This window comes from Opisthorchis viverrini (assembly GCF_000715545.1).
Source record: "Opisthorchis viverrini unplaced genomic scaffold opera_v5_328, whole genome shotgun sequence".
Classification (NCBI taxonomy): Eukaryota; Metazoa; Platyhelminthes; class Trematoda; order Opisthorchiida; family Opisthorchiidae; genus Opisthorchis; species Opisthorchis viverrini.
Window position 1 is genome coordinate 260,907 of NW_008751981.1, and position 26,441 is coordinate 287,347.

Consider the following 26,441-nt stretch of genomic DNA (forward strand, 5'->3'; position numbering starts at 1 on the left):
AGATCGGACTCACGTGGGACACCTTTGCCCCATAGACACTTCCACAGTGCTTGGCAGTCTCTAAAGTCAAAGATAGCTTTCAGATGAAGGAACACAGCAACCATTGTTGGTTGCTGGAAACAGGGTCGCTGTTCCAGAATCTCTCGGAGGGTTGAAATGTGCTTAATGCATCCTTTTTCAGGACGGAACCCAGCTTGGTTTTCATGAATCTGTCTCAACCTTCGAAGGATTAAACCAGAGAGGACCTTCGATGCCACGGTGGTTTTCGCAGAGCGTCTGCGTGCCCTTTTTGAAGATAGCAATAACTGTCAACGTGCCGCACTCTACAAGCACTTTCTCTTCACTTCACATCGAATCAATTAGTTTTGTCAGATGGATTCTTCGCACTCTTAGTGTACACCTTGGCTTTCAGTTCTACTCGTCAGGTAAATGAGTGGCACTGCTGATCATCGTTTTATTATTGCTTATTTATTACTTAGGACACTAGCATTTTAACCCCCTATCCAAATAAAGCCAGTATCCCCGGCTAAAAATTGAGCGTCCACGGGTGAACGAACAGACTGGCAGTGCCGGCACTTGGGATATTTTACAATTTCATTCGGAGAGCTTATTTCCTGACAAACTGTTTGTCTAGTGGTAAGGGATGAGAGAGATCGTTCAGCTATGGCGCCCTGCCATACAACCCACAGGAAACACCAAGGCTGGGATATTGACAAGATGCCTACAATTCAAAACCAGCTTTCCAAAAATGTGGCCGCAATTCTCAAGGGCAAGGAATCCTGGTGGAAGGTTGGTCTACTAGGGAGTTTCACGAGGCTCATTCACGGAGAAACCTTGGCTAAAAGTGCGATGTGCGGGCCCGCTAATCGTGAAACCTCCGGAAACCACCGACCTGAGATGAGTAGAACGACGAATAGACAACCCCCAAAATAGATCAACAAAAAACGGCATGTGGAAGGATTTCATTCAACATAAGACATTGCTGAAGCATACTGAATAACGAGAGGACCGAAAAATATAACAGACTAATCAACAGCCGCTGGAGATCGCATTAACGTACACGTAGGGTGCATTTCACCTACGACGATGGCAACAATAACAACAGCAAGTTGAGGGGCGAGCGTGAGGACCAACCACATCTGCCACCGAAAAAATGGCAAAACAAAATAGTTACGAATGGCCATCGCCCGAAAAAATAAGGAACACGGCTGGCTGATGTCCATGAGATTAAATATAGGTCAGCATTATAGCGAATCTATCAACCGTCAGTCTGTTTGTCTTTCTGTCCGTCAGTCGAAGATGAAGGAAGACCTAGAAATAAGAAGAATTGACTGGGGGAAGAACTGGAAAGGCTTAGGAACTTGGTGAGAACGGTGGTGGACCCGATGTTGATCCGACAGTTGGCCGCGATGCCGTGCTTCGTCCACGGTGGAAATCAGCCTCATCCTCCTCGTTGGCGGAACTGGAAGTATCGGTGAAAGAATCGTCTCCACAAGCGCAGCTACACAAAGACGCGCCAGAACTGTCTTCACTCAGGTACGACTCGGCTTCACCACGTGAGGAATGGAAATTCGACAGAACTGGAAGTAACGCATCACTTTGACTAACTTGACCCTTTTCACACTGATCCGCAACCCTGCCAGAAGAACTCGGATTCGGTTGACGGACGTGGAGCTCGGACGGAATATGGGCACACGCTGGTGTTTGCGAGTCGGTTAGCAACAAATTCGAACTAGAGTTGGGTTTGATATTGGAATACCGACGCTGACGGCGTCTGGCAGTTCGCTTGTTCCTTCGCATGCGCTTCGGTAGTGGGTCGTCCGGTTGGGAAAGATAACCGCGAAGATAGTCAAAAGGAATAAACTGAAATGTGCATGGAGATTGAATTGGATTAGGCGGGTGGGAGAAACAGTGCATTGATGAGGTCAGATGGTTCAGCGAAACTGATGTCCCCTCTCAAGAAAGAATACCCTCGATACCGGACGAAATCATAAATTCTTAACGGTGTGAAAGTGAACACGTTGACAAGTCTAAATATCATAGGCATAGTATAGAGTAAAAGAACAAACATAACAGAAATCAACATGTAGACCAAGAGAGACCACTTTTTTGAAGAGTCCAGAACAACAGTTAATCGTGGCTAGGTGTGCGACCCCTCGGGGCAGACCAAATATTCCCTTTCCATGAGATTCAGCTTGGGGAAGGAAATCAACTGGATGCTTGGAACAAACAATGAAAAAGTAAAGGGCTATCAAAACAAACGAAATCTCTTGCCCTCGTTGGGGTTCATCAAATGGCATCCGAGTCTGAATCTAAGTGGGAACCGGGGGCTTGACTAATCCGAACTAAGACTAAATTAACGGTTACCTCCTTCACTTGACAGTTTCACGAGCTCGAAACAGCTCAGTGATTAAGGCGTGAACTCACTGACCGAAAGGTCCATTCGTTCGAATCCAACCCCGGCACCTCGACTGCTCCTGTGTTAAACATGGGAAAGCTGAGAGTAGCTCAGCCCAAGTGCTTCATTTAGGGTGGCATGGCAGTTAGCTAGTGAAAGAGTATTACACCTGAACCGGTGTTTAGTTGCCATGCCGCCGCAGGAAGCACGAGGGCTGCCAGGTTGTCCAAGCCTAGATAGGGGAAGTCGAGGGGCAGAGGTCGGGTTCGAACCACGGACCCTCCGGTCAGTAAATTTGCACTCTACAAACTGAGTCATCCCGCTTCGATCATCAATTGGTGCTGATACGCCACATTATCAACCTCAAAAATACCTCTAGGTCGATCACCATTAGTATACAGATGGGATTGGGCCGTACGTATTTACGATCCGTAAGTACCATTCCATTGATGAGAAAATCGTTCAGCTGTAACACTCTTTATGGAGATTGAATTGGATTAGGCGGGTGGGAGAAACAGTGCATTGATGAGGTCAGATGGTTCAGCGAAACTGATGTCCCCTCTCAAGAAAGAATACCCTCGATACCGGACGAAATCATAAATTCTTAACGGTGTGAAAGTGAACACGTTGACAAGTCTAAATATCATAGGCATAGTATAGAGTAAAAGAACAAACATAACAGAAATCAACATGTAGACCAAGAGAGACCACTTTTTTGAAGAGTCCAGAACAACAGTTAATCGTGGCTAGGTGTGCGACCCCTCGGGGCAGACCAAATATTCCCTTTCCATGAGATTCAGCTTGGGGAAGGAAATCAACTGGATGCTTGGAACAAACAATGAAAAAGTAAAGGGCTATCAAAACAAACGAAATCTCTTGCCCTCGTTGGGGTTCATCAAATGGCATCCGAGTCTGAATCTAAGTGGGAACCGGGGGCTTGACTAATCCGAACTAAGACTAAATTAACGGTTACCTCCTTCACTTGACAGTTTCACGAGCTCGAAACAGCTCAAAGACTAAGGCGTGAACTCACTGACCGAAAGGTCCATTCGTTCGAATCCAACCCCGGCACCTCGACTGCTCCTGTGTTAAACATGGGAAAGCTGAGAGTAGCTCAGCCCAAGTGCTTCATTTGGGGTGGCATGGCAGTTAGCTAGTGAAAGAGTATTACACCTGAACCGGTGTTTAGTTGCCATGCCGCCGCAGGAAGCACGAGGGCTGCCAGGTTGTCCAAGCCTAGATAGGGGAAGTCGAGGGGCAGAGGTCGGGTTCGAACCACGGACCCTCCGGTCAGTAAATTTGCACTCTACAAACTGAGTCATCCCGCTTCGATCATCAATTGGTGCTGATACGCCACATTATCAACCTCAAAAATACCTCTAGGTCGATCACCATTAGTATACAGATGGGATTGGGCCGTACGTATTTACGATCCGTAAGTACCATTCCATTGATGAGAAAATCGTTCAGCTGTAATACTCTTTCGATGCCTAGCTGCCATGCAACCCAAAGGAAGCACGAGGGCCCTTATACTGCCAGGTTGCCTAAGCCTAGACAGGGGAAGTCGATAGGCAGAGCTCGGGTTCGAAGCACGGACCTTCTTGTCAGTAAATTCACGCTCTAACCACTTGAGCCATCTCGCCCCTTCCATTGATGACGACCCTTGCAGCATATCTTATGTTTCAACAGACTGTTTCAACCCTAGTTAGTGCGTGACCTTGCATCGTAGCATCTGGCTGGACTTTTCCAACCGACACCATATTTTAGAAAGAAAACCAGTAGATACTGTGTAAAGCACAAATTATGAAGAGATGGTCATTCAACTGCAACACCGCTTTGGTGCCCAGCTGCCATGCCGCTCCCCAAACGAAGCACGAGGTACTGCCGAGCTATTGTCAGGTTGCCTAGGCCCAAACAGGAGGACGTAAGATGAAGGGGTCTGGTTCGAACCACGGTCGGTGAGTTCGCGCCGGAATCCCTGAGCTACCTCGAGCTAACTACCAATTTTCCATATGCTTGATGACCAACAGCGCAGACTGCGCTCGACAGAAATCTCCTTTCAGGAGAAAACGGTCAGTGAGGGACAATTATACTACTCGTCGTTTGAAGTTACTGATCTGACACCGTTTGAGCCACAAACGATGACAGATTCAGAAAAGGCTATGAAAAAGTGGCAGTCTGAGGTTATACCGCGAACCTCGAGAGTTCAGTAGAAACCGTAGACTTCCATCGCAATATCTGGTTTCGAATCCCTGTATGAACGCCTTCAAATTGGCCGCCAGCCTGAAGTAGTGTACACAAGTTGTTTCCCTAATAAACACAGTAGTGAGTCATCTGAGGTGAAGTTTTCGTCATGGTTTCTGTCCGGAGGTCAGTCGTCCCTAATAACCGAACATCACATCATTTGGACGGATGTGTCACGTGCAGGACACGGACCAAACGAGGGCGTCTCCTGATTGGTCAGGATGCCAGCCAGTCTGGATCGGGCATCTTTGACTCGACGCTTCTCGCCCCCTCACGGAGATTCTAGCACGGCCTTGTGGTACACCCTGTGACTACCCTATAAATACAGTTGCAATACTTTTCCTTTGTCTCCATAAAGGGCTGTGTAGGGCTATTGTGCCTTTGGTATACCATAGTGGGCGGAGCAGGAGACCCATGGACCGATACAGAGTTGCATTACCGTTCAGCAAGACACAGCAGTTTCATTGCTCTGGAGAATACGGATGATGATGCGCTCAAATACAGCTATATTATGTCCCATTTGTAAGGAAATCTAGCATAGTCCCGAGGAATGACGTATTCAGACATCTTTATCACCATTATCGTGATTGGTAGCGGCAACTCAGTTGCAAAACTCGGTGAACAGATTGGTGCACTCCATCTAGAATTCGCTGATTCCAGACGGTACCGACCAGGGTTATCGGGCGTCGGTGGTGAAAACCTGAATAGGCTTCATAGCGTACACCAGAAGTGACCAAGTCTTGCAGTCACAGGGCAATGCAATTCGCGCTTCACTCTGGTACACAGTCTTTGAAACCAAAGGTGGTGCGAAGCGGCAAACACAATTTAGGCCTTGGAAATCAGTCGGTCGACTGGGTCAAACCTAATGCGAGTTTCGAGATACGTAGCGTTCAGCTGCAGCACCCTTTCGGTGCCTAACTACCATGCCAGCAGAAGGGAGCACGAAGGCTGGAATACTACAAGGTCACCTAAGCCTAGACAGGGGAAGTTGATAGGCAGATGTCGGGTTCGAACCACGAACCTTTCGGTCAGTAAATCCACGCCCCGCTGAAAAGCCTAACCGAAAGGTAGCGGTGTTTGACATAAGGCCGCCAGCGCATTCCTCATTTCCGAGGAGCAATTTAAGACACGTGTTCCAATACTTGACTTGGAGGCCCGGGGAACTGTTTGTCAGACGTCTAACAATCGACAGAACTGGTATGGAAGGCTTTGCGAGTGTCGTGTGTACGCCTGCCCAGTAGAGCTTGGAGGTGCATAAGCCCTCTAACCGCGGTAAGCTCAAATCTCCCTACTATCTGTCACATCTTCGACAAGGAACTTCATGGTCCGCACAGAGTCCATCAAGAACAGGATGACCTTGGACTCGGTACGCTTGAATTACTGGCTGTGTTGCACAGACATACCCCCTTCAGGAGAAAGAGTCACGTGGAACACCATTGAGATAATGACCCCATTATCCTGCCACACATTGAACAAACGATGTGAGGCGCGCTGAATCACCGGTCGTTATGTGGCTTGCTCCTGAATGGCTAAATTTCGGTCTATTTTGCCTCGCTCAGTGGCCGAACGGAGGTAGCCTAACAAGTCGGAATGTGTTGATCGTGCAAAGATGAGGAAACGCAAAAACTGTTTCCTACTCCAAATAGCTGCAGACTTTTAAGAAACGAGAAGTCTGACTAGGTCCACAGTTGATGGACACTACAAGGGTGACAGATTGACCAAAATCAATGCAACCCACAAGCCCGTCTGTTGAACATGGCCTCTTAAACATTTTGTTACTAGCCGAAAAGTACAAAGTCGTATTACAACCAACAAAATGGTTCCCAGATCACAATACGCCCAACAAAAACGACAGGAAATGGGAACAACTGTTTGATAGGGCTCTGCTAAAGAAAGCGTCATCTCATCAATTGAGATACTGTCGGTTCCAACCGAAGTTAGACTGAACTCGTTGGTGTGTGCGAACAACCTCGGGTAGACGGTTTAAAGGCTGTAAGCACGGTTTCTCCTCTTCACCATCCAAATCACCGTTATTACCACTGTGCCCGTCGAGTTCTGGAAGCTCAGTCAGCTCAGCTTGATGTTGTTGAACTAGAGACACGCGCTTTTCAGGTGATGAGCTAACAGGCCTTGCATCAACCGAGTTGTCCCCGGAAGAAAGTGATCAGATCCATGTACTCACCTGGTGTGATCCAGAATTAACGTCAGTCGTATCGAAGCCATCCACATCGAGTGCCACATGGCCCAACTCAGACAAAGACTGGTCTGCAGTTAGGGACATCCAGGTAAAACAATATGAACGCACTGAAACGTTGTACTAACTACAAACAAATTATGTTCAGCACACCACTGAAGTGCCTCTGTCTGGTGAGCAACACACCTGAAAAGAAACCTAACTAAATCGTCCAAATTGACCGTTCATATAACTCGCCCCGAAGAGACTGTGACAAATTTCGATGGAAGCTATTTTCAGCCCAAATTGCCATCTGTCGGAGCACGACAAATAATAGACACTGCTGCGTCAGAACGCTTTGATCTGAACCGACCTGGTCAACCGAACAGCGCAAAGACGACTGCTTGTTGGACTCTAGTCCAGTAAAGCGCATTCCGTCCTGGGGCTAAAGCCGTAGATACCGTTAAATAGTACATTAAAAGCACCAGGCATCCGAAGAATATGCTGGGATTATCTGGGTTTTTGAAATTCTGGTACGGAGAAACGGGCATCTGAGACAATCAAATGAACTCAGCTGGTGAATGAACAGCTGTAAGACACGATCAACCAGGCCGAGGAAGCGGATGTGAGTTCTTAAATACAAAACATTTAACCACCATGTGATGGCACTGGGCAAGGTTTTGTTCAGTTACCCTTACTCTGGCCTGTAATGTAAAGTCAGAACGACGAGAGAGAGATTGCTACCGTTTACTTGGGGGGGGGGGACTTTCTCGGAGCCAGTGACCGAACAATATGACCTATTTGGTTGCAGGGAGTTGGTGTGGCCTGAGAACACAGACAGAAAAGCGCATATCTCCACCTGTTGATGATGCTAAGCACAACGGGTGCATTTGTACTCCCACCGGGGATTTGGTAGGTTTTAGTTGTGTTTCAACCATGATGGATAATTCACCGGTGGTCACGGTCAGTTGATGGGCTATCGGAGTGTTTTTTTTTCATGGCAGACTTTTCCTAATTCATCCTTTCTCCGGAAAGGCTCTATCATGACCATCATCAATATGGAAATGGTTACCCGAAGGAACCACCTCATGACTTTACTAGGATGGTCAGATCCCTATGTGTTGCTAGCTGAGCGGTGGCTCTCATTTTCCCGATGATATATCCGCAATATAGCCGATCTTCACCACTTCCTTGAGGACTTTCCCACTCAGGTTCCGAGACTATCGAATCAATCGTCCTGAACCACCCGCCACCTCACAGTCACAACAAGCCTTTACGGTCCTATCGCAGCGGACAGTACGACTTGAAATACGATTTCCCTCAGTACGAAGACCCAGCGATCTTCATCGGGACCCCCCTTTAGTCTCTTTGACACAATTAAATCCAACCAGTGTAAGCCGAAAGAGCACCTAGAGCGCTGAATCCCAACCACCATAACAAGGTATGGAATCCGTAGATCCGCAGATCACGTACAAATGGAAGATAGATACAACTCAAACTAATACAAGACAAGGTAAACCAAGCCACCCTAACTTTGTCGTCCAATGTCTTAATTCCAGAACATTCGGGAGATTCTGACTAAGATAGTCATTTCTAACTTCAAGTTTCAAGTAGAACATAAGGTTGACGGAAGCCCGGGGACTGCACCTACCTGATGAGCCCCAAGAAGGACGAAACCGGTCGTGGGCTGTCGACGAATTTTCAGCAACCTTGTGAGTAGTGCATTACGAATATACATGTATCGCGATATCTCGACTACCGTAGAGACTGAAACATAAGGCAGCCTGGTGCAGCACAGCCAGTTGCCTGGGAACATTACAGACGGGAGATTCAGCTGGGTTCCAGGTGAATCTCTCACAAAACCAAATTCGTTTGCAAATGAGTGTTTCGCTAATTTCGTGAAATTCGGGTTCAAGCAGAACATAAGGTTGACGGAAACTCCGGGACTGCACCTACCTGAGGAGCCCTAAGAAGGGGGGCTGTCGGCGAACTTTCAGCAACCTCATGAGTAGCGCATTACGAATACACTTCTAAATTCCTTCATTCGCGTCTGTTTTGATTCAGCCGATGGTTAGGTTTACAAACGACAACCCGACAGAATATTGGCAATTACACGGACAGAAGAATAGACAAACAGCGCAGTGGACAGGAAAACGAACAATAGGTGAACATCGCCGCTGTGTGTTGGAAAGAGCAGATTACGAATGACAGACACAAACATCCAGTACGTGTACGCCAGTACGATGATGCGGGCAACTAGCTCGACACAAATGACAAAGTTCATATTGTGCATTCGAAAAAAGTGACATGAGTACGAAATCGACACTGTAAAACGTGTTCCATATGTAGCATGCCAATGTCCGTAAGTACAATTTTGACCAAGAGAATGAACACAGTGCGGTGGATAGGACCAGTAAGGCGTTTGTTTATAAGACACGGCGGGACGGTGAAATTGTGAAGACAAGGTTATGTGCCGAGCAGGCTTCTGTTTCAAGTGGACCCAAGTTGCATTGCTGTGGCAAGTAAAAGAATGAGGATTAAACAAATACACGAAGTGCGTGAACCAGTTCGCTAGACGATCCACCGACTCGGAACAGTTCCGAAGCCTCGCTGCAGGCAAAGGAAATCGATCGATAAAGCGAAATGGTTCCCATCCAGCAGTTGATAAGCAACCGTTTTCACACCAACGACTGATCACAAGCTCAAGACGGTTCAAACAGGCATTCGATCCCACAAATTGCCAGGTTTGTAAATCGACCGCTCCTTCTTATACTACTTCTTATTCTACAAATGTGGCAGTCGTCCCACTTCCTTCCGACTGCGTGATGGCAAAACTGAGCAATCATAAATGCCTCTGATAAGCGCCTTGGGGTGACGGAGGCTTGTTCACCCTTTCAAGGCCCTTCTAGGGGCGAGATGGCTCAAGTGGTTAGAGCGCGAATTTACTGACCGGAAGATCCGTGGTTCGAATCCGACCTCCGCCACTCGACACCCCCTGTCTAGGCTTGGGCAACCTGGCAGTATCGCAGCCCTCGTGCTTCCTTCCGGTGCCATGGCAGTTAGGCACCGGAAGGGTGCTACAGCTAAGTGCTAGGGGTCCCACATCCATTTCAATTCCTGAAACAAAATTCGTCTTTGAAAAACATGAGTATCTTTCACCCTGAGGCCTTAAAAACAGCAGTAAACCTACTACCTTTAGTGTACAATGAGATTTTTCCTCATCATGTAGACAAACGGCTTCCTCTACTGGCAAAAATGTAACCACGATGTTCCGTTATTCGGCGATCCTGCAGTCCGTCGCGAAGAGAGTGGACCTTACCGTGGTGTGGCGGTTTGTGTACCTCGGCGACCCGTGGATCTATACTGGGGGATGCCCGTGCGACACTCGCAGAGTATCCCATACCAGGTTGTTCAATCGGTAGAGGTCTGACGAACACAGTCTCCTGGCCCTCTGGGGTGAGGGTTGGAAAATGCATGGCGACTTGTTCTATAAAAATGGTAATGTGCTTTCAATTACCGTCAAACGCCGGTGAGTTGCGGTTAGGATTTTGAGCCAAAGGCTTTGGTTGATGACTCTAGCCGTCCTCCTGTCCAAGTGTGGGCGCCCTGGCAGTATCCCAGCCCACAGCTAACAATACCCTCATACCAGTTCGGCCGTCGCGTGGTGAAATCAGCCGGGTCGCATTACCTGGTGCATACAGTAGGGCGGGTAAGCGGAAATACGCTACCTCTGATGCCTCACTCCTTACACATTCACGTTTTCCCTCTTACACCCTACTTCACCCAAACTTGAATAAGTTCTCCGCAGGTCCCAGCTCGCCATGCATTGCACTCAGCTGCAGCTTTTGTACGTCCCACTTCAATAACAACCCTAAACACTCCGAAGTCTGCTTTCAAACTAGAGAAGCCTGTCTACATCGAAGCAAGCAGGTCAGCATGTGGCTCCTGCTCGTACGCTGGATTCTATCTGCATGGATGTATGTTGTCTGTCAGAAACAAAGACGCAGGACGCAAGCACTGTGATTCAGCTGACTGCCCCATCGTCCTCCTCCAGGTTCCGACTGCACACCTCTGGTGTTGCAGAGCCGGCTGCAACTGAATATGTTGGTGTGGGTGTTGTATCGAGCAACCGAGCGGAATTGTTTATGCTTGATTGGGTATCGATTGATAGTCGCCTCTGCGCGTTTCGTCTGGCAACGTCTGTGAGAGAATCTAGAGAAAGTGAGGTACATCGCACCTTGTTTATCGTGTCTGCTTACGCTTCAACTGACTGTAGCCCTGACAGGACAGCTTCTGTGAGATTCTGAGTGCTCTTTTACAATGAGCTGAAAGCTCAGACATCGTTGTGGTTGCTGATGACACGAATGCCCAGGTAGGCAGACTAAACGCTGCTGAGACCGGATTGGGTGGTCGTCCTGGACTGGACGGGAAACGCACGGACAACGGAGATCGCTTGCTTCAGATGTGTGTCAATCGCAGACTGTTTCTTGGCAGTACGGATTTCCGACGTGGTGCCCACCAACAAACCATCCATAGATCCAAATAGACCGCATCGCCGTCGGTTGTCGGTGATGGGGGTCGAGCACTGCTTTCCTCTCCTACTGGAACACCAGTGTGGACTGCGACCATTCACTTGTTAGCTGTTGCTCTTCATTGCGCTTTTCAGGTCTACGCAGGACGCGTAGACTTGCCGATGAGAAGCTAGTGGACCCAGAGATCAAACGAAAATGTCTGAACTAGCTCTTCGAACTCCTGGAGGTCCGTCCGATAGCGCGCATAAATGGTCACTGAGGAAAAAATATCCAAAGCGCTGCTCAAAGCCGAAACTTCTGTCTGCGGTACAACCCAGCCAACCTCACCCAAACATCACAATCTCTGGTAAGACTGTGTCTTTGCTGGAAGCCCAGCAACATATTTCCCCTGGCTACAACCACAACTCCACCCGGCGCAGGTGAAACTGAGTTTCTGTGCAGACGAAGAACCTTGGTACACCCGAAGAAATGGAAGATGAAAATGATGCTGGAAACGTCGTAAGCTGTTCCACTAGATAAGTTCAACTGGCCCTCTGAAACCCTTTGTCAGCGTGCTAATCAGAAACCGAAATGGCTCCCTGACATGTAACAAAGCAGAACGTTTGGACCGCTGCGCAAAGTACTTCGAAAAGCAATTCAGCTGGTCACCTCGTACCTGCAATCCGGAAACCTGGCCTTCAACAGACAGACGGACTGTGAATATGGATCCGCTTCTAGTCTCACAAGTATCCGGAATGGATGTCCACTCTCTGCATTCTCGTTCAACTAAGTCGATGATGGAATGATGAGGCGAACACTGGGAGGTCTTCAAAACCCCGGCGTTCAAATCGTTGCAGGCACCTTACAACTTCAAAGTGCAAAGTCATGCTTCAGAACGTACAGCCTCTGAACACACTCCTTACAACTCAAGGGCAACCACTGGAAGTTGTGGAAAATTTTACATACCTCGGTAGTTGTCTTAGCCCAGGCGTGTCTGATGAAGTCAGTGCAAGAATCTCAAAGGCTCGAATCACGTTTGCCAATTTGCGTCACTTGCGTATCTCACTGAATCTTAAGGGTCGTGTACACCAGGTTACAGTAAGGGCTGTGTTGTTGTATGGGTGCGAGACATGGCCTCTGCGGACAGATGATGTGAGGCGTCTTCAGGTTTTCGATCACCGATGCCTCAGAAGCGTGCCTAGTGGATGGCGTCCGCGTGTTAGTAGCCAGTTGATTAGAAAACGGGTATTTGGTTGTGTTGCAGGCACACCAATCCGAGAAAACATCCAGCATCATCGACTACGATGGCTCGGTCATGTGCTACGCATACCGAAACACCGTCTACCGAGACGAGTGTTGTTCTCCGTGCCTCCTTCAGGATGACGCAAACCGCGAAGTGGACAGTACATAACCTGGAGAAAAGGCGTGAAAGAGATCACGAAGAGTTTGGGTGTTGTTGGTGTTGTGCGACTTCCAGGATGAGGTCCCCGTGACCTCGCATGTGCTTGCCTGGGCTCAGAAGCTTCCTTCCGGCTGGTTCTTGATACACCCACTAAGCTTCTTAAAAACACTTGATTGGAAGTTCCTCTGAAGCTCTAGTGTGCAAAACATCAGGAATTTGGCCAACTGTGAACAATTTAGCTATGGCAAAAACGTTTCCGGAATGAGCGAAAACAATTACGCTGCCGACCTCGTTTACGTCACTTCTGGAGCATATGGCCAACCTAGAGATTTGATTAATGTAGTTTATGTCTGACTGGAGCCATCTATGATGTCGACATTGTCCCAGTACTGAGTCTAGATACCGTGGTACTAATGATGGTTACAGACATAAGGATGGGGTGTAATAAATGCTCTGGTTCTATAGACCATAGTAAAATTTCGAATATTTCCATTAGCAGGTTTCAAATGCCTCGGTTAAAAACATGGATGTGCAAATTACTCTTGAATGGTGCTAAATCAAGCCCTACCGGACATGACCGCGTAAAATGTAAACGGGGTTGGTAGATTTACTGGTACGGATTCATCGTTTACAGGGCTACATAAGCCACTAATGCAATGCTAGAATGTGTGAACATTCTCAGCCTGTGACCTTCGTATGGTCACACATTTACAGGAACACTGGCCTTATCTGATGGCCCTATAGAGTGGTTGCTTTAGAAAATGGGAGACCAATAATTTATCACCCATCACTCTCCTGGGGTGTGCCCAGCATCTAGAGAGATACAACCGTTTCGGAAATTCGTAATGCCTGAGGCGTCACTGATCCTGTCTGGTACCCGACACCCACCCGCTATTTGGACTGAAGAGAACAACCGCAAAGCCTCAAAATCAAGTCGACAAGGCTGTAAGGGGAGCCCGTCGAATCTCGATCAACGGAAAATGCGAACTAGAATACAAATATAATAACAACCGACTGAGTAGAATGAACGAGGTTCGAGATTCAGCGAACAAAGAAAAGAAACGGATTTAAACATTGAGTTTTGGATTAGCAGAGACGAGTAGGCGATAGCTTGGAGGGAAGAAACTCCTTATAACCATCACGAACGACATCGCTGCATCTCGGACACTTTATGGAAACAGTAACGAGTGACTGACTTACTGTCGGACTATTGGAATGAGCTTGGACATCTCGGAGTTTCTCGAAGAAATCATAAGAGTAAGTTGCCGCACCCTCGGCCGTACCCAGTGCATACACCCTGGCGACGGTCAGCTTCATGAATTTGTGCAACTCGGCAAGTTTATCAGCCGCTGCACGGAAGTGCTGCCACGGGTGAAGCCCAGTTCCACTATCTACATAAATGCAGACATCAAACAGATTACATGAATCTATCAACTACCTTTATACAAATCAATAATTGATTCCACAACATCGTGATACAGATCACGAACTGTCTCAGAGCGAATCAAGACTTCAAGCTGTCGGCGCTTAAGGCTGGCCGTCTTCTTCCGATACAAATGTTCGCGCACATTCTTCCAGTCATCTGAGAAGTAAAACCGGCTGGCAGTTAGGAAGCACAAACCATCATCCATCAAGCTTCTGTTACTTTACGCAAGCTTCCGGAAGCACTCAGTACTTCACAATCGGTGCCGCGCGCGAACCAACACTGAAAGAAAGAAGGAGCGGTTAGATCTTCTGGAACCTCATTCGGAAAATGAGACAAAAGCGTTCTTGTGACAAGATGTACTCTTAACCACAACTCTACACGATTTGAAAAGATCCGTATGCAGGCACCCGCAGAAATGTTGCAAGATATTGACAACCCGGGTGTGTCTGCTGACTATTTTGTTCACAGAGCTTGAAAATGTGCAAGAGTTAGAGAAAAATAAAATCGGAGGTTTATTGCTTACCCACAAACAAGGACCTAATTTGTTCGAATCGGGCGTGATAAAGAGAATATTACTGAGCTTGAAGTCGCAGTCTAAATTAGGTAACCTTCGCAAAATAGGGGCGAAATCAGCTGAATACTGACCGATGGCTTCAAACGAGGTGGAAGAGAGGACGTCGAGATCAGGAAATCGGTAGCACTTGAAGGGAGCTTGCAGTTCCGAGCCTTTGGGGCTGCGGAAGGTCTTATGCTGATCGTTCAAGACAGTCTGGAGGCAGTGCGTTCTAATCGTATCGAGTTCAGAATAGGAATCAGCCAAAAGTCGAGCAATTGAGGACGGTTTCATCGGCTTTACTGACCATCACAAATGTTTCCCATGTAGGAGAGCTCATTGTCTGGAGAGTGACGGTTGTCCGCAGTCGGCTCAGTCCCTGACCAAAAACGGGTGGTGCTGCATACAGGAGTAGGTTCTACCGTCTGAAAACTAGTTCAGTGCAGAGGAGCAAAATGCCTGGCTTCCATTCCATCAGTCGGCCGACACAATGGCATAGATTTGTAGAAGTTGACCAGGTTAATTCGCATATGTTAACCTCAAGATGCTGTGCATGGCGTACTGCATTGATGCATACGACATTAAGCGGCTGTTCAGACTGAGGAAGATCCTCGATCCAATCCAAACTATGAGATCAAGACTAAGGTAAAGCCTCAGTTAGCATGCTGCTTATGTTCAATTGATGAAGCTTATTGAACAATCGACCTCACTCACCAGCTTTCGCTTTCCCCAGAAGTGTCCAGAGTTAGGTGTGCAGCTGATTCCTATTAGGCTTGCAACGCTTCAGCGGGATCATACCTAGCTGGGGCACTGGAGGTATTGCTATTACCTACAATGGAAAACTACCGTCAGGTGAAATAAACTTGGACGGCCGTCATTAAGGTGTACAGAGATTGGCATTGATGGCGTATTAGGGATACCAATGACGTACGACTTCGGCTGGTAGTCATCATCATCGACACCATGGCACCAGTGTTCAATACCGTCGTGGTTGCTGGGGGTCTGAATACACAAGTGGACAGGTTTGGCGTATCTGAGACTCAATAAGGTGGTCGAAATGAATTGGAATCGATACGTATGGACAATGGCGAACGATGGCTTCAGCTAGGTACTGACCGTAGATTGTTTGTATGCAGGGGTGAGATGGCTCAGTGGTTAGAGGGCGAATTTGCTGACCAGAAGTTCGAACCCGACCTCTGCCTCTCGACTTCTCCTGCCTAGGTTTGGGCAACTTGGCAGTATCCCAGCATTCATGCTTTCTTCTGGTGGCATGAAGGTTAGGCACAGAAAGGGTGCTAGAGTTTATTGATCTATCTCTAATTACCGAAATAACAGAATTCGTCTGGCTACATGGTGTTCTCCGAGAACGTGCCAGCTGCAAACCCAAATTCATCACATCTCCATCACTAACTGATGGCATGGATTAATAACTGACTGCTGTTCGTTTTGGAACACTCTGTGGATTTCGACTACGCGGTCGTTCGAAGTCGCTTCTCCCTTATTTTTCCAGGGCCGCGCAAACAAAGGTGCTTATATTGGTGCATAGCTGAAGATGGCCATAATACAACTCAGGAAATACATGCACTTCCAGCTGTCTTTACTGTGGTTGACAGTAGTTTACAGAACCGATTTGCAGCACGTATAAAATAACGGACAATATTAAATGTGGAGAAAGTCAAAAGGGAACTTATCAGATGTGGGAGTTCCGGACGGTGAGAACGTGTTTCCTTCGCAGTATGGCTGCTACTCGTGTTCCATGATTGTCCGTGGACTTGGAGTGCTTGGCTGACTCCTTGCTCACTGCGTGCGCGCGAGTCTGTGTGTGATGACTGGGTTCGGTTTCCCTTTATGTAGGTCCCAGTGCGTATACGTGGGCGCGTCGGCACATGAGTGATTGCTACGCCGACTAGGCGGTGCAGACAATCGATGTCCGATGAGTCAGCTTAACGCGACGTGTTTATGCGTATGAGAAAAAAGACAAGCCTCGCGATCCAGTGAGCGACTGAGTTGAACAGTCAAGTATATGGGTGACCGGGTCGCTACACTTGGCATTTGAGAGGTTAGCACATTCATTAGTAAGATAAGTTTATCAGAATCGGCTTCTAGTCTCTTCCAATTGCTACATCGTCAGATATCAACTGGTGCTGAAACGAGAGGGCCACACATTTGCACAGTGCCGAGAGTTTTGCCCGCAGCATGGCGCTAACCGGTCTACACGAGTACTGACAGGACAGCGTTAGTGTTTCAGATTCATAGGAATGGTCTCGTCGGTCCCGAACATAATTTGGCCAAATAATTATAAGACATTAATTGAAAACGGGCCTGCGCGCCTGGAAGGCGCGGAAGGCTGAGAAAAAGAAAGCGGACCAGAAAGCGAGGAATGCCCGAATAGTGTTTCAGTTGATCTATGCGACGGGCCGCCGGAAACCGCTAGTCAGTGGAGCCACAAGGACCAAAGTGGCGCGACTATTTTCCATACAGAAGGACGCCTCGACCACTGGGCCCAGCATTTTGAACAACTATTCTCATGACCATGATCTTACAACTGAAATGGGACCTAGAGGATGAACCTACGGCTCCGGCTGTGGTCATGACCGCGTGTGTTTTCTTAAGCTTCTGGTTCGGATGACTTCCCACTCGTTCAATGATGGTGGAGAAGTTCTCAGTCAGCGCTTGTCTGTATATTTGTGTACATGTGTGAAAAGGCAGCTGTCTCAAACCACTGGAGAGAACCGCTGATAGTGCCATTTTCGAAAAATAGGCCAAGAATGAGTGCGGTGATAAACCGTTGTAACGAAACTCGGCGTCAATTGTTTTTCGTCGCCTTAGTGACTCAACAGCAGCAATCAGCACTTCGGCCTGGTGGGGGCTGTGTAGACCAAATCTTCACACTCCGTCACATGATAGAACAACACCATACATATATACGACACACAAAACCAGTGTTCCCGAATTCCGCAAGGTGAGCTGCACTCAGCTGCCTGTGTTCTCTCGAAAGTTCGTGAACATAATAAGTTCTTTGTGCTTTCATACTTTTGAATGTTGGATTATGCGAACAGCTGTCCAAAAGTTTCCAAAAGCTTTCTATTCTCCATTTCTGTTTAACTTCGTGAGGGGCGAGATGAGACGAACGCTGGAGGGTTTTCAAAACCGTGGTGTCAAATAGCTGTCGACGAAAACCTATTCGTCGAAAAGACACCATGTGATTTCATACCGTTGCTTTTACGTAGAACGTAAGAACCACCCCAGCACACATATGATTAGTACATCCGCATCCACTGCCTCTCTCGTGCTTTGTTTTGCTCCACATTCCACAACGTGCAGCAGAAAACACGTGATTTGTCTGCAACCTTTGACCAATTTCAGTTAAGCCCTGCCCAGTACACGTCGAAAAGACACCATGTGATTTCATACCGTGGCTTTTACGTAGAACGTAAGAACCACCCCAGCACACATAGTGGACATCCAGATACATAAAAACCTCACACGCGTACATTAGAGAACTAAATTCAAAAAGCACCGCACCGAACAACCGGGAAACGTGTACCAATGAATCTGCCAAAAGAGCGACGAATACCTGTGTCCAAACAAACTCGGAGGAACTGACCAGTGTAAGATCATGCTTCTGGACATGCAGCCACTCGACGCGCCATTTACAATTTAGGGAGAGACACTCGAATTTGTGGAGCATTTTCCGGATCTTGGAAGTTGTATTAGCTCCGAATATAGTGTGACGGATGAGGTCATTGCAATGGTCCCTAAGTCTAGAGTTGAGTTTGCTAATTTGAGACTCCTATGGCGTTCAAGCGGCATTTCCTTGAATCTCACGGGACGTATATATAAGGTTAAAGCGCTGCCTGTTACACATGGACACTTCGAGCAGTGGAACTGAGACGTATTAATGCCTACCACAACCGTTGCCTCAACCACTGCTCGGCGGGGTGACTAGAAAGCAAGTGTTTGGTTGCGCATCGGAGGCTCCAAACGAAAAAAGTGTCCATCACCAGAAGCTGTAATGGTTAAGCCACACATTGCGCATGCTGAAAAGAGTACCGTTTTGTGTCCGATTCGGAGTGATCAAAGTGATCAACCTTTGACCCAGCAAAGTTTGGGTACTGCCGATGCGACTCAACCACAGGATGAGCGCGTGATCCCCACCGAACCTGACTGGAGACGCCGCAAGATATAGCTGACTACCTGTCATGAATTTTGTGTTTATTATACTTACCATATATACTCGTATTGAACTTTTGTATGTACATTTCACCTCATGCACGCTTGTTCTTAGACAAGTAAAACGTTGCTTATCCTCAAAAACCTGCACTCTGGTTCTAACTCTGTTCTAACTTGTTCTCGAACACATTCTAAACGTCTCACTGACGATGTCAATGGCGTTCTGTTCTTTCCGGAGTGTTTGGAGGTGTAGGTACCTCGAAATGATTATGGTAGGCTAGCACTAAGTCTCCCCACAATAAGGCCTTTAAATCAATTGTGGTTGTACGACAGCGGTGTACGAAAGGTATTTGCTATCACTGATTATGATGGTGATGATGAGTGTTTGAATCTCAAAGGTCCGAATCACGTTTGTTAATTTGTGTCACTCGTCGCTTCAAAAAGGAATATAACTGAATCTTGAGAGTTACGTGTATCAAGCTATATTAATGACTGTATTCGTGTATGGTTGCGAGATATGACCTCTGTGGACATTTAATGTAAGGCGTCTACAAATTTTTGACCACCGATGTTCCCGAAGGGTTGCCGGTGTCGACTGTGCGGTAGTGAAGCATCGGTGCTGAACAATGATATCATGCTGTCAGCCATCATCGACCATGCCATTGTCAGAGAACGTCAACGAATTTGTAACGAGGCATTTGGAAAACAGGTACTGGTTTTGCAGCATGTACTTCAGCAGCGGAAAACATCCAGCACCATCAGCGTCGGTGGCTCGGCCATTCTTTACGCATGCCGAAACGTCGTCTACCGAGACGGGTGTTGCTCTTCGTACCTCTGTAGAATGGCACAGACTGAAAGAGAATAGTTTGGATGTTGTTGATGCCGTCCGCCATGTAACCACCCATCCGCAATTGGCAAGTCACACCGCAAGAAATTTGGTTAGTCGGTGTCAGTGGCGCTCGTGCTGTGTAAGCACCTTGGGGTGTTTGTGGTCGACAAGCACCAAGTGTCATCCTTCACCTTTCAGTCCAAGGCTTTAAATATAAGTAAACAGAATTTGTGGTCGTATAGAAGCGAAGTACCAGTGTCAAAACTGATGTCGCTGTCTCTGACTGCCTTGAAGAATGCTAACAGAGATGGGCACTTCATCATCAGTGACAGCAAAACCGGAGAACGGCGATGCTTCGACGCCGGACAATCATGCCTATTTATATGGATACAACCTCATAGCAGAAAAAGAGATACCGAGACAAGGAGGGGACCTAGGGCTAGTCTACCACACATTTGATGTGCATACGTGGGCTCCATCCTGAAAGACAAGCGGTAGCAACAGCGCCTAAACTTTAAGCGACACTCTTCATTTCTTGAATTATTACATTCTGAGATGCAGTACTTTGTAAAAATCATGGGATTGTCCTTGACTGCTGTGGGTAAGTGGGAACCGAGCTGAGCACATTAATCATATTCTTTGGTAGCATGGGGTACGCAACACCTTGGTTAACAGATGCTGAACGTTTTCTAGGACCAGTGATTAGCCTAATGTACATGGGAAGATTGCTGGGGTGGCGCACTCAAGTAGGGGGATGCAGGTTGGGAGGAGGATTCCAACAGTCTTCTCAGACTGTGGCATCCACGCTGCAAGGTCCAGTGCAAGCGGGAGCTGACTCTTTGGTTTGTATTATGGTCTTCAGTGTGTACTACCTGTTGACTGAGTCAGAACCAATGAGAAGGCGCGTATTTTTTTAGAGGTAATACGCAGCCAATTTTCTGCCCCTAAACAGTGAACGACACTTTCTACATGCGCTGTCTTCAGATACAAGAATTCCTTTCATCAGTTCCAAGTTTTCGGCAAGCAGTAGTTGTTTAGGAGACAAGTTAGCCACTAGTATATTTGTTGGTTACCATCCGGTCAACGTTTAGCTTCAACCGCTTTACCAGAGTTTGGTTGCCATCTCGTCAAAGTTTACCTTCAACCGCTTTCACAGTTCGGTTAATGCCTCATCACTGTTTACCTCCAACCACTCACATGATTTGCTTAACACATGCACACCCACTGTTTCACTCCTGTCTTCATTGTCATGAACATTCCCCCCCCCACGAATAACCGAGATTATTGGAATCTTATCCTGAGACAAACAATGCAAGCTCATCCTCACTTAATACGCAGCCAATTTTCTACTCCTAAACAGTGAACGACACTTTCTACATGCGCTGTCTTCAGATACAAGAATTCCTTTCATCAGTTCCAAGTTTTCGGCAAGCAGTAGTTGTTTAGGAGACAAGTTAGCCACTAGTATATTTGTTGGTTACCATCCGGTCAACGTTTAGCTTCAACCGCTTTACCAGAGTTTGGTTGCCATCTCGTCAAAGTTTACCTTCAACCGCTTTCACAGTTCGGTTAATGCCTCATCACTGTTTACCTCCAACCACTCACATGATTTGCTTAACACATGCACACCCACTGTTTCACTCCTGTCTTCATTGTCATGAACATTCCCCCCCCCACGAATAACCGAGATTATTGGAATCTTATCCTGAGACAAACAATGCAAGCTCATCCTCACTCACAACGTAAACTTATATATATGCGGAACAACGACAGCCGACGCTCGTCACTTCACACAGCGCGTTGACCGGAGTCAATTCAAACCTACACACGACCCACTTTGCGGGAAAAGTCTGGGCTCGATATCGTTTGGATTAAGCGACAAGAAACAGGCCAGATTTCAACACACTCGGTCAAGACCCGCATTCAATACAAATGCGTCCTGCAAACCTCGGCATCATCTACTACAACTTATCAAGCGAAGAAATCGATAAGTCTCTTTCCTTTTTGTGTGTTATTCATTTGTAACAGTGTCTCTGGTAACCACTATACATAACTGTTAATTGTTAGAGTTATTCACCTTCTGAAATTACTTCGAGTAAAAGATAATAGCACTAACAAATTGGTGAGCCCGACGTGACGAGAACCAAACTCTGGTAAAGTGGTTGAAGATAAACGTTGACGGGATGATAACCAACATATTAACACAGCATGAATAGTAGGGCCAAATACCGGATTCACTGGCACCGCACTTGTAGCTAAACTCCAGGAAGTGTCCCGTTCACGGGTACCCATGGCTTCCGCACAAGAAGCCGGGAATACAATCAGGGGGCTAGCCACTGGTTGCGTGAACAATGAGGCAGCGTATCAGGCAGCATGATTACATTGGCCGAGGAGGAAGATCTTGCAATCAGACATCTCGATTTACTCTTTAGGGTTTTCTCGAAAACCCTAAACGTGCCGCGCGATGTACGAGTAGCATGACTCATTCCTTGCTAGACAGTCTATGGAACAGAAACAACCGACACGCACCATACAATTTCTTAGACTGATCCTCAAGCTAGTTTTCGGCATGACAACAACCAAGGACGCATAGGGTGCGCGTTGTAATTAATGTGTACCTAACATCGACGCCCTCTATGTGCGTCATCGGCTCAAGGCAGTCGACGGACACTCGACCACGATTAGTTCTTGGGCCCATATTCACGGATACACAGGATCGAGGCTTTTGCCCAAGTAACCCGGGTAGGTTTTGTTCTTGTTTTTCACCTGAAAGGCACAAATGAAAAGATGTGCAAAACAGCTCTTTGTGTACATAGCGCGGGGCAGTATGTTTCACGGCATGAGGACTCACATAAATAAGCGTCCAGTGGTGCTTCGAACTGGGTTCTGGAAGCAGCGCGGACAACTGTTGCAGGGAGGTTATTCCACGCAGCTACTATCCGAAATGAGAAAAAAATTGCCTGATGAATGGGTGCGCTCTGAGCTCGGAAAAATTCGTAACATGTCCCCGCCGTGTGTTTGCTGGGTTAACGATGAAAAACCTGTTGGCCAAGCTTTGTTCCAACAGGGCATAGGTAAGAATTAGGCGACGATGCGCCAGGGGAAAGAGGTCCAGCACCGTGAGACGCGTTTCGCAGTCCGCGGATTTGAGGCTGGCAACCATTCTCGTAGCGACTCGCTGGACGCGCTCAATGAAGGTGACGTCCTTCGTGCATCCTGAGTAAACAACTTGGTTGGTATATTCAGGAAGCGGTCTGACGTATGCCCCATAGGGTATTTGAAAGTCCAAGTGAGTACTACGGGAGAAGGTGCGCTGACTGAATCATCCGTAAAACGGCGAATGCCTTTTGGGCCGATTTCTCATGGTGCTGTGAGGACAAGTTTGAGGAGGCCCAGATATTCAAATCCTTTTTGACATCTATCCTCATGATTTTCTGGTCCTTTCTCACCATGCATAACAAAGGCATTCGCTGAGTCTCCTCCAAATGACATATGGACGCACTTTTCGACATTCAGAGGAAGGTACCAGCACAACGACCACTGCTTTGCAATGTCTACATCATTTGGAAGGCATTTGGATTGGAACTCCAGGATTACGGGTCGCCCGCAAAAAGTAGGAAGTGACATGCAAGAACATCTGGAAGGACGTTGACGTATATCAGAAACAGCAGTGGTCCCAAAACAGAGCCTTGAGGAGCTCCTATTTTTGACCAATTAGAGCTTGCCTAATTTTGGACTGACCAGCTGCCGAATTTGGGATATTAGTCATTGCTATGGTGGAATACGAATGGCAGAGCTGTTTTGGTGTAGGTTTCTCCATAATATTCCGTTTGTTTTGACAGGGTTTGGCTAACACATTTGGCCACGCTGACTGAACAAACACGCGACAGGACAGTTTGTTGGGCAACAGTTTTTTTAGCAGAGGTAGATGATGCGTGGAATAATCTTCCTCAGGCGGTTGTTGGCACCACATCTAGAACCTCTTCTGTGTGAAAACTTTCGCTGACAATCTTACTGATTCCTTTTTTATTTTTTCTTATTTTTTATTTTTGCAGAGCATGGTCCCTTCGGAAATAGGGCGATAAAGGCACGACACAGCTGTGGGGGACAATCCCCTTCCCGATAATAGGAGTAAATCGAAATAGCTGGCGAGCACGTTAGCATTGGATCGGCGGAGCATCCGGGGTGCGAGTTTGTCCAGACCTAATGACAAATTGCCCATTAAATGGTTCGTATGGCATACTTCCTCTCCTGTAACTGCCTCGATCAAGCCCCACTCGGATGGCAATGTTACCTATCCACGTGTTTTGGAGCTGAGGGCACCTGCTTCTAATACTGCTCGGCGCTCAGAGGTAGGCCGCATTTACCTTTATGTAGATCCTTCCACGACCCATCGGACATAGCAGACTCTGCATCTTTTCGTCTTTGGTGACATAGGATCTGGATGGTGGCGTAGTTGGCTCGACGTTCTGCTTCCGGTTGACCAACATACGATGGGACAGCTGAAGACGGCGTCGGGATACGGTGTTTCAGGTGCGTGGAAATGCCCTGGAGGCGTGGAATTCCGGAAACGCAGGACTTAGTCCGGTGTCATGATGCCTGACTGCAACCCTTGGGCAAACGCCGGAGGGTGAACGCTGGCGAGCGATCTGTCAGCATGGGACTTCAAGAGTGACACGGAGCAATACACGGGTTGTTTAAACCAGACGCTGACGAGTATGCCACCGATTGACCGATAGTTTGGTCAGGTCCACCAGATGATGATTCGTCCAGTCGTGCTAGCCAGTTAGGTATCCGTAACCTGTTTTTGACCTGATAGTCAATCGACCCTGAAAATGCTGCTTCAATCTAGCGAACAACTCGATTCGCATGCCACAAGACCGATGCAAATCGTTATCCAGGCGCAAAAGCAACTGTGACACTTTTTGGGATCAGCGGGCACCGGAATGTCTCACTCATTCATTGTGCCGCGTGGGTATGCGTGACAGAGGTTGACGTGGTCCAATCTTCACCGGAAAAGGGCGGGAACAACCAGCGTACGTCAATTGGGCGACCATGTTTGTACCAAAACTTTCATTGTCTGGCCTGTATATATAAGCTCTAAACCGTAACGAACGCAGATGCCTCGGGTAACGGCCTAGCGGTTATCTATGCCTTCGTGGAAAAAGAGCAGTTTACTCCCGTGCGTAATGTGGTTGACTCGTTTAGCGAAATGATGGTCAAACAGTATCAAGTGAAGGCTGTTGCCGTGTACAGAATTGCGGCACAAGTGCGGCGGGGATGTAATGTCATGCTATTCTCGTATTCACAAAGGTATCAGGTGGTACATGTGTGTCGTATAACATCCACGGATTCTTGATCACAGTCAGTCTCCGCGAAAAACAGACAAACTTCCCGCCTTTTAGCCCCCCAGACGATGACGTACCGTAAGTGCTTTGATTAGCACAACACCGGCACACATATTCCGACAAGACCCGCCTTTGCAGTAGCTGATCGTATAGACATCGTGGACCCCTAGTTGCATTTGGGTCGATTGCGCCAGCTAAGCTCATTCAGCTGTCTTTCGAAGTATTTCCTACGTATTTTTTGTTGAGCATCGTTTACCCCTAGCAGCATGTTAGCTGTTTACGGCAGCCAATACTTCAGTGCATCGCTTTGCAAGCTACGGTTGCCTTTCCTGTTTAGGTGTAGACTAAATGACAGGCTTCGGGGTGTGCAACTCACAGTGAAAATATCTACCAGCAGGCCATCCGAAACCTGGTCGAGGCTAGTTATGGATATCCTGGTATACCTTGCATCTGGCAATTAAGACACATGCCGCAAGTGATCAATCCCAAGTGAACAATCCCATATCGGTTTCGTTCCAGCTTGTTACCTCGACCAGGCGGAAATGAATACCGCTGCTCAATGAACTGCATACCCAAGACGAATCATCTCACATGTGACGTCCGTCACGGGGCTGTCCAAAAACTGAAGCATGTCAGGCCAATAATGGCACGGCACTGTCATACTCAGTTTGATAGCACACCCGCAACTGTTCCATTCCTCCTCTCAACCGTGCCCTCTTGCCTACTCGTTTCATTGACCCCAACGACCACCACAACATTCATTCCAACCTATTTGACTACTCGTTCAAATTCAACCACCTCTGTGTCCCCATCCAACCTAACCCCTACACCTGACGTCCCAGCAACAGAGCAACCAGTGCGTCTGCTTGTTCTCAGATTGCACCATATTTTTGAGACTAAACTTGCCGTGTTCTCCCAATTCGAATTATCCCAGCTCCACCCCCACTTTTGCTTGTTATGACTCCGGCCATCTACCCAACCGCACAAGGTCACTCATGGCCAGCAATGGTTTTCCAGTTTTAGTTCATGTCAGCCAACTGAGTCACTGAATTACTCGGACCTCATGCCTATTGTTCCCTATAAGTTGCAAAAGAAAAATATTGTTATTATTATTTAATCGAGTACCTCCCACTGCTTGTGACACTGTCCCCTTTTCGCGCAGTCACCACTACCCGCATATCCCTCATTCATGCCCCATTCTGACCGTAAACGCATGATCATGCCAGACGGCATGCCACCACAAGTTGGGAATAAACATTATCAGTATCATCATCATAACACATGTATTATCCCATGCTAGCATCAAGCAATGCACCAGAAAACTTTACTTAGTGGCAGAGGGCACTATCATCCACAGTCCTACGCTCATGACACCTGGCACGAG

General features: G+C 47.5%; 1 protein-coding gene across 1 annotated transcript; it reads right to left on the reverse strand.

Moving 5' to 3' along the window:
• Positions 1-946: 946 nt before the first annotated feature.
• Positions 947-25,233, reverse strand: T265_09995 (hypothetical protein; the record flags this gene model as incomplete). Its single annotated transcript, XM_009176232.1, has 8 exons — positions 947-1,863; positions 6,825-6,907; positions 10,135-10,302; positions 13,617-13,671; positions 13,929-14,119; positions 14,167-14,310; positions 24,077-24,257; positions 25,135-25,233. 8 exons carry the CDS (start codon positions 25,231-25,233, stop codon positions 1,354-1,356), a joined length of 1,431 nt encoding a protein of 476 aa, XP_009174496.1.
• Positions 25,234-26,441: the final 1,208 nt, after the last annotated feature.